The sequence below is a fragment of the Vidua macroura genome, chromosome 7, assembly GCF_024509145.1.
Source record: "Vidua macroura isolate BioBank_ID:100142 chromosome 7, ASM2450914v1, whole genome shotgun sequence".
Lineage (NCBI taxonomy): Eukaryota > Metazoa > Chordata > Aves > Passeriformes > Viduidae > Vidua > Vidua macroura.
Genome location: NC_071577.1, coordinates 19,985,350 through 19,998,553, shown reverse-complemented (window position 1 = coordinate 19,998,553; position 13,204 = coordinate 19,985,350). Strand labels below are relative to the sequence as shown.

At 39.7% G+C, this 13,204-nt stretch overlaps 1 protein-coding gene across 3 annotated transcripts in view; it reads left to right on the top strand.

The window, feature by feature from the left end:
• MAP3K20 (mitogen-activated protein kinase kinase kinase 20) overlaps positions 1 to 13,204 on the top strand; it is an 88,757-nt gene that overhangs the window by 41,088 nt on the left and 34,465 nt on the right. For all 3 annotated transcript variants that reach the window (XM_053981814.1, XM_053981815.1, XM_053981817.1), the window contains exons 9-10: positions 2,677 to 2,751; positions 8,004 to 8,110. In XM_053981814.1, the coding sequence (XP_053837789.1) occupies positions 2,677 to 2,751; positions 8,004 to 8,110 (182 nt within the window). The remainder of the gene's footprint in view (positions 1 to 2,676; positions 2,752 to 8,003; positions 8,111 to 13,204) is intronic.

Here is a 13,204-nt window from a genome sequence, read left to right as displayed (position 1 = left end):
AGATGAAACCTCCTCTATCTAGACACAGCGGAAGCTTGGGAAACATTACAATGGCGAGGCACTGGCTATACAATACAGATTTCTATTATTCTACATAAACTGTTTCTCAAAATGCTTCAGAGTTAAACAGAGGAGTTAGGTTTCCTCCTCTTAGTTTAATGTTTTTTGTTGGTGTTTTTTTCCCCTCTCTCTTTTTTTCTTCTTTTTGAGGACTGGATTAATTCCAGTGAGTGACACTGTGATATACCAATTAGTTGGAAATGCTACACTAACAGTGTGAAGATTGTGAATGTGGTCTTCTGCTGCATTTATCAGAGCAGGGGGCACAAAGACACTCTTTCTCCTAGTTCAGGAAAAGCCTCACACATCATTTTGAAGGAGGGACCATAAAGCCTTCCATCAACAGTATTTGGTTCTTGTGCCTACCACATGCAGTTTTATGTAAGGGGTACAGAGTGGCACTGGGAGTGTTGTAAAGAGATGCAGTCACATGCTGAAACATGCCTAAGAGTACAACACACATTTCTCTACAGTTTTCCAGAGCAAGGAATTGCATAAAATACAGTATGAACAAAATGTAGACATGACTATTTTTCCTAATGGGTAAAGAAGCCTAAGGGGTGGCATTCTCAGAGCCAGCTCTTTGTCTGTCAGGTACCACTAGCCTGTTGCTACCACTTTGCTTAGAGGACTGTGAGGGAGCTTAGAGGGCATTGCATACTTTAAATTTTTTCTGGCCATGACATGGGTAACATGCCCAGCATAAGCCTTGTAAAAGTCAGTTTGTGCTACTTTTCTTCATGTTCTGTGTCCCGAAACAAGTGTAAGGGTCAGGTTCTGCTCTCAGTTCAGTCTGTTGATACAGTGGGATTGCATGGTTCCAGTCCACAACAGGATTGGATCACTGTTGAGCCACTCCTCCATTTTTTGGACTGCAAGTCTTTTGTTAAAATCAGTGAGGGATTGAGGCCAAAGCATAATTGCATAAGGTGAAAAATCCCCTTTGTAAAGCCTGAGGCCAGCAAATGGAGTAGATTCTAATGTGTCTGTATGGATCTCCTTTGACATCTAATTTCACAGTGTTATTTTTATTCTGGTAGAGATTTTTTTAAGAAAAGAAAAGCATGAGAGTTCAGGTTATGCTAGACATGATATCATAATAAATTGCCACTGAGAAACGTGTTCTTTATTATAATATGACATTTGGATCCTGCTGCCTCTATATTACATATTATATAGGTGACATTCTTCACAAGTGAGACAAATGGTGATTGCTACTGATTGTCAACCTCCTGGAACACTGAGAGTTACAGACAATACTGTAGCAAGACTAGCCAGTGTATTTTTAGGCCAGTGACTTAGAGATCAGGCACCAGTGCAACTTATTTATGCATTGTACAAATTTCTGTGTATTTCTTCCACAGAAACCCTTGAACATTAAGTTATGACATTAATAATCAGTCTTCTGCAGTGCCCTGCCTCTGTGTCTCATGTTTCCAGTTCTTACAGGGTTCAAATGCTTTTGGAACAGAATTTAACTCTTACTTTTGGCTGCTGTGTCTTGTAAAGCTTTGTAGGTCACATTGCAGTAATGTAATGGTACACAGTGACAAAACTTACTCTGCTTTGCTTCTGAAGTGGCAATAGTAGGGCAGATGAAAGGGTCTTCCTGAGAGGATAGTCTGAACAGGAATGTGATACCTGGTTCTCGCCTCTTAGAGGACAAGGACCCTTTTTCCAGCTTGACCCCTCTTACATTTGGATTCACTTTCACTGAGAAACTGGTTTTCTATCTAACTATAAAAAATTTATTTATAAAATATGAAACATCTGAAGTCAGTTATCAGCTTTAGTGAGAGCAGAGAGACCTCTTTCAGTGTGTAATGTTGGAAGCATGTGCAGTCAGCTGGAGAGGCTTCAGTATCTGTGTATGTGAGAAAGGATTTGCTTTTAGGCTTTCCAGTCTGGAAACAGGCAGGCTGTTAATGTAAAAATCTTCTAATTTAAAACTCTCAGCAAATGAAACCAAACTAGCGACAAACTAATTCTATGTAGTCAGTGGTCCTGGCTATAACCAGCAACTCCTTGTCTTCAGTCATTAGGAAATATTTATGAGTTCACTGTACTCTATGAGTGCTTTCTGAGATCTACATGTCCTCATTAATCCTTCTGACCACAGGCTCATGAAATGTCTCTTGTGTCATGCAGAGCTTCACTTAACTCTTTTTAACTCACTTAATGTAATCTATATTTCAGCTATTTGTGTGTCAAAAGTGATTATAGTATTGTACAGCTAGACCATTTATGTGGGAGAAAGGAATTAAGGCAGGCTGTACATTATGCCTATCTGACAAGCATCTTAAAATACTATGCAGTAACCTCCACAAATGATTGTTTTAGTATTAAAAGCTATTTGTCTTGGTTTTGCATCTTCTCTCTGAGCTTTCTTAAGGAACCCCATTTGTTACTTTCTTAGAGGTCTATTAAAAATTATTTGTGCTTCTTGCTAGTGTTAGCAATTTTGATTTTTCTTTCTAATATGTCTCCACATTTTTTATATTGTGTTTAAAAGAGAGAGTGTGCTTTAGTTCTTTGAAGTCTCTTGGTCTCATAGGAAATTGCATAGCAGCTTAAAGGGAAATGCTTCCAGTAACTGGTACATTTTCTTTCCATTAGAGATTAACCATTCCAAGCAGTTGTCCCAGAAGTTTTGCAGAACTGATGCACCAATGTTGGGATGCTGATTCAAAGGTAATTAAATGTGTGTTTGATTTCTGCACCACCACCTCAGCCTTATTTTGCGAAGTGCATTAACATTTCTTTGGGGGACAAGTCTGAGCTGACACCATTGACACATTTCTTGACAAAGATACCCAAGACTGTCTTTTTTTTTTTTTAGTGTGTTTATATATTTATACCTAAATTACTCTCTCTCTCCCTTTTAAACAAGAGTTACTATTCTGCTAACTTTGTAACTACTAAAGACAATGACAGGAAATATGGTAAGATGGCAAAAATGTAGCCATTTTGGAGCAAGTGGAAAAATTGTGGGGTTTATATTTTCTTTCAAAGATTAATACTTAATCCCTCTTGGATGTATGTGAACATCACATTATGAAATACAAATTTCAAGGTCCAGTTCTGTGCCCTACTTGTGTTGAAAACACAAGTATAAGTAAAGAATAAATTAATCCATAAAACATGGGTAGTAGCAGCAGCAACACATTCTAAATTAACATTAAACCTTTCCTAATCTGTTCCCTTAGAGCTTGAATGGTGAGCTTTATAATGACTGTACTGTAAGAATATGATAATAGCAGTGCTGTTTAACCATGAAAACAGAATAAAAAGTTAAGAGCTGCACCATTGTCACTATTAATCTGCTGCTACAAGGAAGGGATTGAATAAGTATTTAGACAATAAAAGCTTTTGTAGGTTATGAGAGTTACCTTCTTTAAATGGACTTTGTGACCATCCTATTGTACATAAAACTGGCTGAAAAGAGCCTGTGGGCATACTAGCTTTAGTACCAAGGATTAAGATCTATTTCCTTTGCCTATGAAAACATTTGAGACATTGAAGAATAGTTAAGCAAAGGAAATTGTGCTCTTTTCCTCAAGCCAAGGTGCCAGGAAGAACTTAATTTCTTTAAACTCAGGAGAAAGTTAGCTACTACTTCACAGAGACCAAGATTAATTCCAAGACAAATGAGAGCATATAGGTGCTCCAAACTAGAATTTATCACCAAAGAGTAGCCATAGAAGAATAATATGAGAAAGGAAATATGCATTCTTGGTATCTCTTTTAAAAGCAAGGGGTTGCTTTCCTACAGAATGTATCTGGAACACTGAGATCCATCAACATGTGATTTCCACATGAACAGACATTTAATTGCCATTCTGTTAATAATTCCTTGTATCCTTCCGACAGAAGAGAGGGGAGAAAAATGCTTCAAGTTTTTGAATCTACAAGTAGGCTGCTTAAGTTCTAGGTCAGTAATTACTGAAGAGGACTTTCAGTGCCAACTGCTTATCTTTACTAACTGCTCCCAAGTGTCAGCATCACTACCAAAGGCCTCAGAATACAAATTATTGGAGCTTCTTTTCTGTAAATGTAGCACATACTAGATCAGCTCACTCTCTGCTTTGTTTGAGTCATAAGTGTCCAAAAGCCTGTTGCTGTTTCTCAAGGAGAGGGAGGGATGTGCATGTTGTAAAAGAATGATGCTTTACCATCAGGCTGAGTTCTGTCTGATAGTTTATCTGGGTGTGGGCTGGTTCCTGAGGACATTCTTCCCAGAGGTATCTCTGATGCATGCAAACTGCAAATCTCGTGTGAGATGGGGTTTTTCTGACAGTCTGCTCTCCACTAGTTTTTTTCATGCAGCTCTTCTTCTGTTGGGCAATTACAGCTTTGTTCACATGACTGAAATGGAGTAATCTGTGGTCACAATTTGGACATGTGACTGACTTATTCAGTCACGTGCTGAGAAAGGTTCGCTACTTACAGCTCTCAAAATGCTTTGATAAAGAGCTGTGTGGCCTGCATGAGCCAAAAGATGGAGCACGCTCCTCTGAAATACTGCTCTCTGTAACGTTCCCTTTTTGCCAGGATTAGCTTTAGAAAATCAGATCGTTGATGCATGAACAAGTTACTGAAGGTCAAGCAGGGGTGAGCTTGAGTATGTCAGCTGCTCAAAAGCAGTTGTTAAGGTGCATACTTCTAGCCCCCAGAAAGCATGAGGTAACTTTTGGTGCCTTACCCCTGAGAAATGAGGGATATGCATTTATGGTGGAGCTAAGGAATACGCTTGGAGAGCTGCTGCAGAGCAGCTGGAGTGTCAGACACTGCTCACACCATAATTTCTTCATGGGAACAGACAGAGTTATTAATGTTGCTTTGAATTCTTAAGAATTTCTTCACACATGGAGAAAAATATCTGTAGTGCTCCACATGATACTTGGAGTGGTAGTCTTCATACAGTTTAAACTGCTGGTTGAAACAAACAGTTCACACCTTAAAATTTCTACCAAACAAGCTTTTGCTTGGGTATTAGATAATTGTAGAAACAAGGTTGCCTATCACTGATGTCTTTGTTTACTGGGGTTACTTGCTTTTGAGTCGTAGGTGAATAATTCTTTCTCATTTCATCTGTTCCTTCAGTCTCTCTCCACATCAAAGATGTTTATAAATTACAGAGTATTTTAATGGAAATCAGAAATCTGGGAACAGAGAAGAAACAAAAAACGAAAGACATGGATTAAATATCCTGGTTTTATGGAGACCTATTCAGTAAGAAATACTGAGTGGAAGGAAACAATGAAAACATTAGCCAGAATTATTTCTAGAGGGGCATATATTTTAAAGATTTCAGTATGAGACATCACAGATATAAAGGGAAACAGTTTTCAAAGGCGACTCATGCCTTGATATTTTAAGAATCCCTTATAAGGGCTTTCTAGAAAGTGCTAAGCAGTTATCAACTGAAAAGAAGAATTTTTTTTTTTTTTGGGAAGTTTCTCAGCTCAGGCTCCCAGTTTCCCAAATCACTTCTTGCCAGTTTTAGCCAAAGTACCACTCTGCATTTAGAGTGCATTTATTAAATCTGAAATTATCCTTTCCTAGGGGCAAGAAACCAACAAAACCCATATGACAGTGTAGGCTTGTGCTTTCCTGTCAGGTTTGTCTCCATCCAAAGCTGCTACCTGTAAATGTGACAGCTGCAGAGCTGGCAGGGTAACTGATGGCTGTTTACAGAATTTGCACAGCCAGAGATGTACAGTACTTTGACAGTACTGTGTGTCTCTGCATTTGTTCCAGCTCCAGTTGCACCAGCTCTGCAGCCCCTTTGCCTGTAGTGCAGGACCCACCATGTGATTGTTGCTGCTTCTCCCAAATCAGTTGGTTGATCCTTTTGCCTACCCTTAGTAAAAGCCCTGTTCTCTGACATTGTCTCCACTCTGGTTACTCCAGGCAAGCCTGATAGTAGAGCTGACTGTGCTCACTTAGTGTCAGCCCTGCCCCATACTTCACAGTATACACCTGAGAAAAAAGGAGCAAGCAAAACTCACAGATATGTTTTGTAAATTATCCTGGATAGTCCATAAAATATTGTAGCTAATGCAGCATGGGAATGTTTGCCCTTGGTGTCTTCCTGAAAATAGAATTTGTTTTGTATAGGCACATTATGTACCTGCCAGTCTGTTGAACAGTGCGTAGCAGTTGCAGTACCCTGGTAAATTTCAGGGAACCACTATCTCCTTTCTGACAGCTTCCTCACCATTTGGGAGGCCCTTGAATCCCTTCAACAGTTCACATCCACTGGTGTGGTTACAAGAGATGCAGCTGTAGCAAGAAAAAGGGTGTGAAGGCCAGTCAAAGGTTTTTCTGCCCCAAAACTGCACTGGAGTTGGTGGTGGTACCACAGATGGATTTTGTGCTCTGTGCCCCCAGTGCAGCCTACTCCTGACTGGGCAAGTTTGGGCTCTTTCCAGGGTGTGCTCAGAGGATCTGCTCAGTTGTGGCAGGTCCAGCACCATCATGCACGTGGAGGGGAGGACAGCTGCCTTCCCAGCCCCCTGTAAAGGCAGGGTGACCCTGCTGGGTTTCATACAGGGGTCTGTGTCACCAGTGCAGGCAATGTGCTGCTTAACTGGTACCTGTTGCTGTGAAGCTCTGTGTGCCCAGTTTGCCACTCTCTGCATGCTGGGCTGGGGAACAAATTACATAAGCACTTGTGGCTGGGGCAAGCTTGTCTGTGGCAAAGAAAATCTGTGTAGCTCACTGAACTGCCCATTGCCTGAAATCATGGAGGTGGACCAAAAAATGACAGACAAAGCCTCCAGTTACAGCCGAATAGTGCAGCATTACAGTATAAGAGAGCTTGTCTCTTTTTTTGTTATGCATTTGACACTTTTTCATGCTGTTTGACATTTAAAATAAAGAAATTGTCTGTCTTTTATAATGTGGAAATCACTTGGATCTTCCTGAGAGAGACACCTCAGCATTGTTCCTAATTGTTTTTGTGCTCCCAAATTAAAATGCACGTTTTAATTGCGGCATCTGTAATTTTAGCAGAAATGGTATAATTAAAGGCACGGTAGAGAGAGAATGTGCATCATCCCCTTATTATGTATCTACATTTTGTTTCAACCTTTTGTCTCAACCTTGTCTGGGGTCTGTCAAACAGACTAACAGAGTCAGTGCTCTTTCAAGAAACACATTTAACTGGCTTTTTCAGTTTTCAGTTATTATCCTACTTCATAGCTTGCCCTTGGGACCAAGGGAAAAGTGGGAAAAAAAAAAAAAAAAACCCAGAGAAATTTTAACTGGTCTTTCTGGCTTGTGAGCACAGTGGGTCTTGGATGGAGAGCCCTGGAACTGAAAGTTCAGTAAATGAGCCCGGGACAGAAGAGCACAGAGTCCGCTACCATGAGCCTAGCTGCCAGGCAAGACATCCTTCCCTAACCTCAATCTTCACTTCTTCCCTGGCTGCTCCCGAAGTGGCTAAGTGAGAGTTTTTCTGAAAGTATCTCCTGCAAAAGGGGAACTGCAGCCAGAAACCTGTTTTTGATAGGCAGCTAAATGGCTTGTTCACACACCAAAGAGTTTATGTTAATACCTGTAAAAGGCCATCTGTATAATTACTAGTTGCTGATGGTCCAGCCTTCTCTATTTGGAAGCATTTTCCCTCTTAGCTTGAGAAAAAATTATTCTCTCAAATTAAGAATCTAGATGATTGATGATTCTAATGTTTAATACTGTTTTACTAGTAGACATGGGAGACTAAGCTAAGGCTTGAGTCCTACTAGCCTGTGTGACTCCTTTAATGGAAGAACAAAATGAAACCATTTACAGATTTACAGTCCTCTTGTAGGATGCTGTGGTCAGAAAGTGTGGCAATTCCTGTTAATTGTGGGGTTTCAGTTGAAAAATTCCTGCAGATAGTTTTAGTAGTTTTATATGAATGCAAATACTCTGGTTTGTTTTTCCTTTTTCTTCAGAAAAGACCATCTTTCAAGCAGATTATTTCAATCCTGGAATCTATGTCAAATGACAGCAACCTTCCAGACCAGTGTAACTCATTCCTGCATAACAAGGCAGAGTGGAGGTAAGTTTTCTTCCTCCCAAGATGATATGATGTGGTTTTACATTGAAATGCTATGAGTAGTTTTTTTTCAGAAAGACATCAGACTCCAATGATATACTGGTAGAAAATATGTGTGCTTGAAGTATTTTTAGAACATAACTTACCTTGTTGTTTTTCAGGAATGCCCAGAATGTTGCGAAACTTGTATTAGGAGCCAATGCACTTAGCTGTACCCTATATTTATTATTACAGTGGTTTAGGCATCATGATATTTATGGTTTTGTGATTCACATCTTAAAACCAATTACAATGTTTCAGTCAATAGTGTGGAGGCAAAAGAATTCAGATAACATATAGGTTTGATGCCATTTTCATAGAAAGTGTATCAGTGATGTTAATATTAAAACCAAAAAAGGGGCCTAAAAAACGCACCTTCCAAGCCTCTATTTGTCCTCACTTTCATGCATTCTACCATTTCTTATGTGTTCTTTCCTTTGTGTCAGCTGTGTGTTCACACATCCAGCATATGCCCATGCCAGTCCTGTTTTTACATAGTGTTCCAGCATTGCTTGAGCATATGATTTTAGCTATTGCTGATTGTAATTGTTATTCATAAGTGATTATAAATGGAGATGAGATTTGAGACAATTTTATTACATTACAGTTTTGCAGTAAAACTTCCAGCCTCTTTTTTGGAATGTGCCAAAACTTCAAAAACCTGTCCCTGAAGCTTATTTGTGGGTTAGAAAACTTGCTGCTTCCCAGTACAGCCTTCTGTTTGAGATGGACTATTGAAAACAGATCTGCGCAGGGAGATGATTTTTGGAGATGATCGTGCCTCAGTCTATATTAAGAAGCGTTGGCTCTATGCCAAATAAGCGGGGAGCACAAATACCGAAAGATTCCCTGCATCGAAGAAACCGGGACGGGGTGGAGGATGGGGAGGAGAACATGGAAATGGGGCTTGTTTCAAGCCCGGCAATCCCGCGTTTCTTCCGCTCCCTTCCAAGGAAAGGCAAGACGTAGATTTTTAATGGGGCGAGTGGAAAAACTGAGCTGTCGCTGGGACGCCCCCGGTCACACGGCGGGGTATAAATAACCCGGGCCGGGCCCGCCCCGGCTGGGCCGCGCCGGCGGCGGCCCCGGGACCGGCTGGGCGGCGGGGGCTGCGCGCCATCTGCTGGCGGCAACGCCGCACTGCGCCCCCCGCGCCGCCCGCGGGGCCGCCCCGCAGCGCCCCCGGCCCGCCCTGCCCCGGCGCTGCTGCTGCTGCTTTTGCTGCTTTTGCTGCTCCTGCTGCTGCTTTTGCTGTTTTTGCTGCTTTTGCTGCTTTTGCTGTTTTTGCTGCTCCTGCTGCTGCTTTTGCTGTTTTTGCTGCTTTTGCTGCTGCTGCTTCTGCTTTTGCTGCTGCTGCGGACACCGCTGCGCCCGCAGCCGTGTGCGGAGCACTCGGGGCGGTATTTAAAGTACCCCAACTCCATGGCACCGTTGTTTATGCAGACTTTGAGCATCATATTGTGTGTTCGACAGCAGACAGAACAAGGAGGGTTGCGAAAAAAACTACCATCCTGGTGATGGGTTTCTTATAATAAAAATATTTATTTAAAAGGTGAACAGGTACTCAACTGCCTTTAGGAAAAGCAAATAACTACTTAAATCTTGCCAATATAGCAAAATAAAAGTTGTACTAACTGACATTTGGTAACAAACATTGTTTAACTTAATCAGTATAGTTCTTGAAGTGTGACTCAAGTGGACCAAGTATTTCTTGCAAATTTTGTTTTGCTACACCTAAATTTCTCAGATGAGGAATGCCTCATCTGAGATGAGATGTTGAAGATGAAAAGATGTTAATGAAAATGAAAAGCCATGTAGCAACAAAAAGCTCTGTGGTACTATCAATTAATGATAGTATCAACTTCTTACCATGGAGACTTGTGTTAAAAATAAATGTGACATTTTTTCTGGAAGAATAAATGACTTAGAGACAAGGAAATATGAGAGAGAAAATAAAAATTCATGATGGGACATGATTTGCCTGAAAGCAAAGATGATTTTTGAATTGAGCTGAAATGAAAACACAACGTTCAGAAAGAGCACAATTCATGTGGGCACATGTTTGGAAGCTGTAGGGGTGCTCTCCCATCCAAATTCTGGTAACAGCTTCCTGGCCTGGTGTAAAAGCCATGTCTGTATGGAAGCTTTCATGAAGTTTAGCCAAATAAACAGAAAGTAAGCCAAAAATTTGCCACCTGAAGTAGATGAAAGATGCATAAAGTGATCCCAAAGGATAAACTAAAAGAGACTTAAGTTTGTTACTAAAAACAACTGCACATTAGTTTAATGTATTTTAACTTCTGCATTGAAAAATCTTTGCTTTTACGGATTTTTTTTTCCATGTTTTTTTATCCCATAGTAATTTGCAAAGAGATAGTGAAATCAGCAGTAGGGAAAGTATGAGATGTATTACCACAAAATAGGGAATTTTAATGAAGCCTAGATATCAGAGCCCTGGAGAAGGGTGGGCTTGGGAAAAGCAAAAATTATGCTTGTTCCTTTGAGGGGCCTCTGAATTAATGATCCAGATACTGCACTTTCACAAGGATACTGCACTTACCAAAGCAAATCAAAGCTCAGGCAAGCTGGATTGTGTTTTTCCCCACTCTTAAAAAAAGGCAAGCTGAGGTTCTTTTTCTATAGACATGCCAAATTGTAGCTGTAACAGCAAGTAACTGGAGTCTTCAGTATCACTGACTGGCTGGCATGAAAACTGAGAGTGGGCTGAGTCTATACATGACTGCTGGATTTGATAACACAAATGATACTTTGACTTATCTATATAATGCAGTCTTATTTGCAACATTTTCTGGTCTTCATTTTTATATTAATATCACATTTTGATCTGCTCATTCTGTATTTCCTTAAAATAATTCAGTGGTTTTTTTCCTAACATTCCACACATGTTCAACACATTTTTATTATTAATAAAATAGAGGCACTGCCTTATGCCTGAAGTGCATAGGTCTGCCCTATGTTTAAGTTCATATTCTGTGATCTTTTTGGAGCCCTTTCTCAAGTCACTTGTATTGCAGTCAGAAAAAATTACGCTAGAAGTAATGATGTTCCAATTCAGTGAGAGATCACATTTGTCTGCATTTAGTCATATATACTAACTGCATCTCTCCTTCCATCCTCTCCCCACGAGTGGCTGCTCCAATGCTTAAAATAGTTTATTAGTGATACTTATATTAGTGTATTAGTAGCAATTCAAGACATATAAAGAAATGCCAATCATTGTTTTTAATCAGTGAATGTTTATCATTATAGTTTCTAGTAATGTATTAGTATTTGCTCTTCAGTGTCACGGACTTAAACTATTCTAGAAAAACCAGTAAACTCACACTGCAGAACTACAGAAGCAAACAAATCCACATGTCCTACCATGTATAATGTTTCAAGCTGCTTCATTTATGGAGTAAGACTCATTAACTAGGCAATGTACAGTAGCTTTCTCTTTAATTACACAGTTCCATTATGCAGTGGAATTATTTTTCAGAATGCAACTGTTTTTTGCAGACTAACCTCTTCTTTTAAGAGAAGTTTCTGTCTAATGAACAGAGATAATTACAGTACAAAATAGACTTTTGACATAGAGAAAACTATTGTTACCAGGACTCCCCTAGCGCATAATATTACTTTGAAAGAGAATGTAATTTACATATTTAAAAAATTACAGAGTTGTGTGTAAGTAGCAGCAATGATGAGAGACAAACTGAGAAAAGCAGTGCTTGCTACTGCCCTCAAATTGCTCTGTAGTTTCCACAGTAGATGTTGCACCTGACAGAAAGAGTTTATGAGGGATATGTTGGTCTGGTGATGAGTCACTTTCTGACCTTCGATCCAGTGCCTTTTAGTTTGTTCCCTTGTTGTCTCTTTTTATTATGATGCGTGACCACTTTCTACCCAACATAAGGATCAGTCTTGATTTATGCATGCCTAAATATGATAGAGAATTTTTCTTGAAATCTGAAGCATGATAATTACGAGGGGTATTTGTTCTGACCACCACATAGAACAGCTCACTCGGCAGGACTCAAGTGTGATAAATGCCTTTGCCCCCAGGTGGCTGATTTCCACAGTAGAATTAAGCATGGTGGTAAAGTTTGCAGTAGGATTTGCTGGTTATTCGAGCTCTGAATTCTTTCACTGTACTTTCTAAGCAATGCTCTCTGACAGAGATGTCTTATCAAAATGTGAAATCCATAAAATTTGGAATATTTATATTATTTTATTTGCTTAAATAGACTCTTTGGGTATGCTATTTTCCCACACTGAGAGGCTGAACTCTTTTAGTGGAGAAGAGTTTAATCATTCCATGCCAGGACAGGAGATTTACAGAAACAAGTAATTCTCTTTCTCCACCCCAAATAGAAATGACAGCTAACTCTGTTGGTCCTTCTACTTTCTTTTTGAAAATGTCAGAAGGAGCATATTTTGTTCACAGCATGTTAACACAAGAAAAATAATGTGGAAATTTGAGCAGAATATTTAACCTTGCAGAGTCCAAATAGCTACCTTTGAAGCTTTCTTTAGAATCTCTTGTCTTCTTAGGAGCTCACTTTTTCAAAGAGAAAAACAAAACACTGTGATTGACTCTTCCCACAATGGTCAGGATATAGGTGGCAGGAAGTGCACAGTATCCCAAACAGGCAAGAAATGCTAAATGCAAGTACAACCTCTGATACTAATAGGAGATTTTTCTTTTTTTACCACACAAGCAAAATATATGTCTAAATTTGGTGACAGAATTGTTGTTCACCTTCTGTGTATTTGTGTAGTGCAAAACTTGTTAAACTCTTTTCCAAGAGCAGTTCAGTTCACGTGTTTAAAATATACTGTCCATCAGAAAGTATGTCAAAGGAAACTACTTTGTTAAGGGAGGTATGTGCAGTGAAACACAATAAAGATGGTAACTGCAACTTTCTTAGAGTACTGCCTTAATTTTCTGCCCTTCCTACTTTTCATGACTTTGCAAGTATGGTGAGAAGTGGAGAAAAGTCAACCAAATCCTTCTCGCAACTGTTCCAAACTTGAAAAGCTTGAATTTGTAACCAT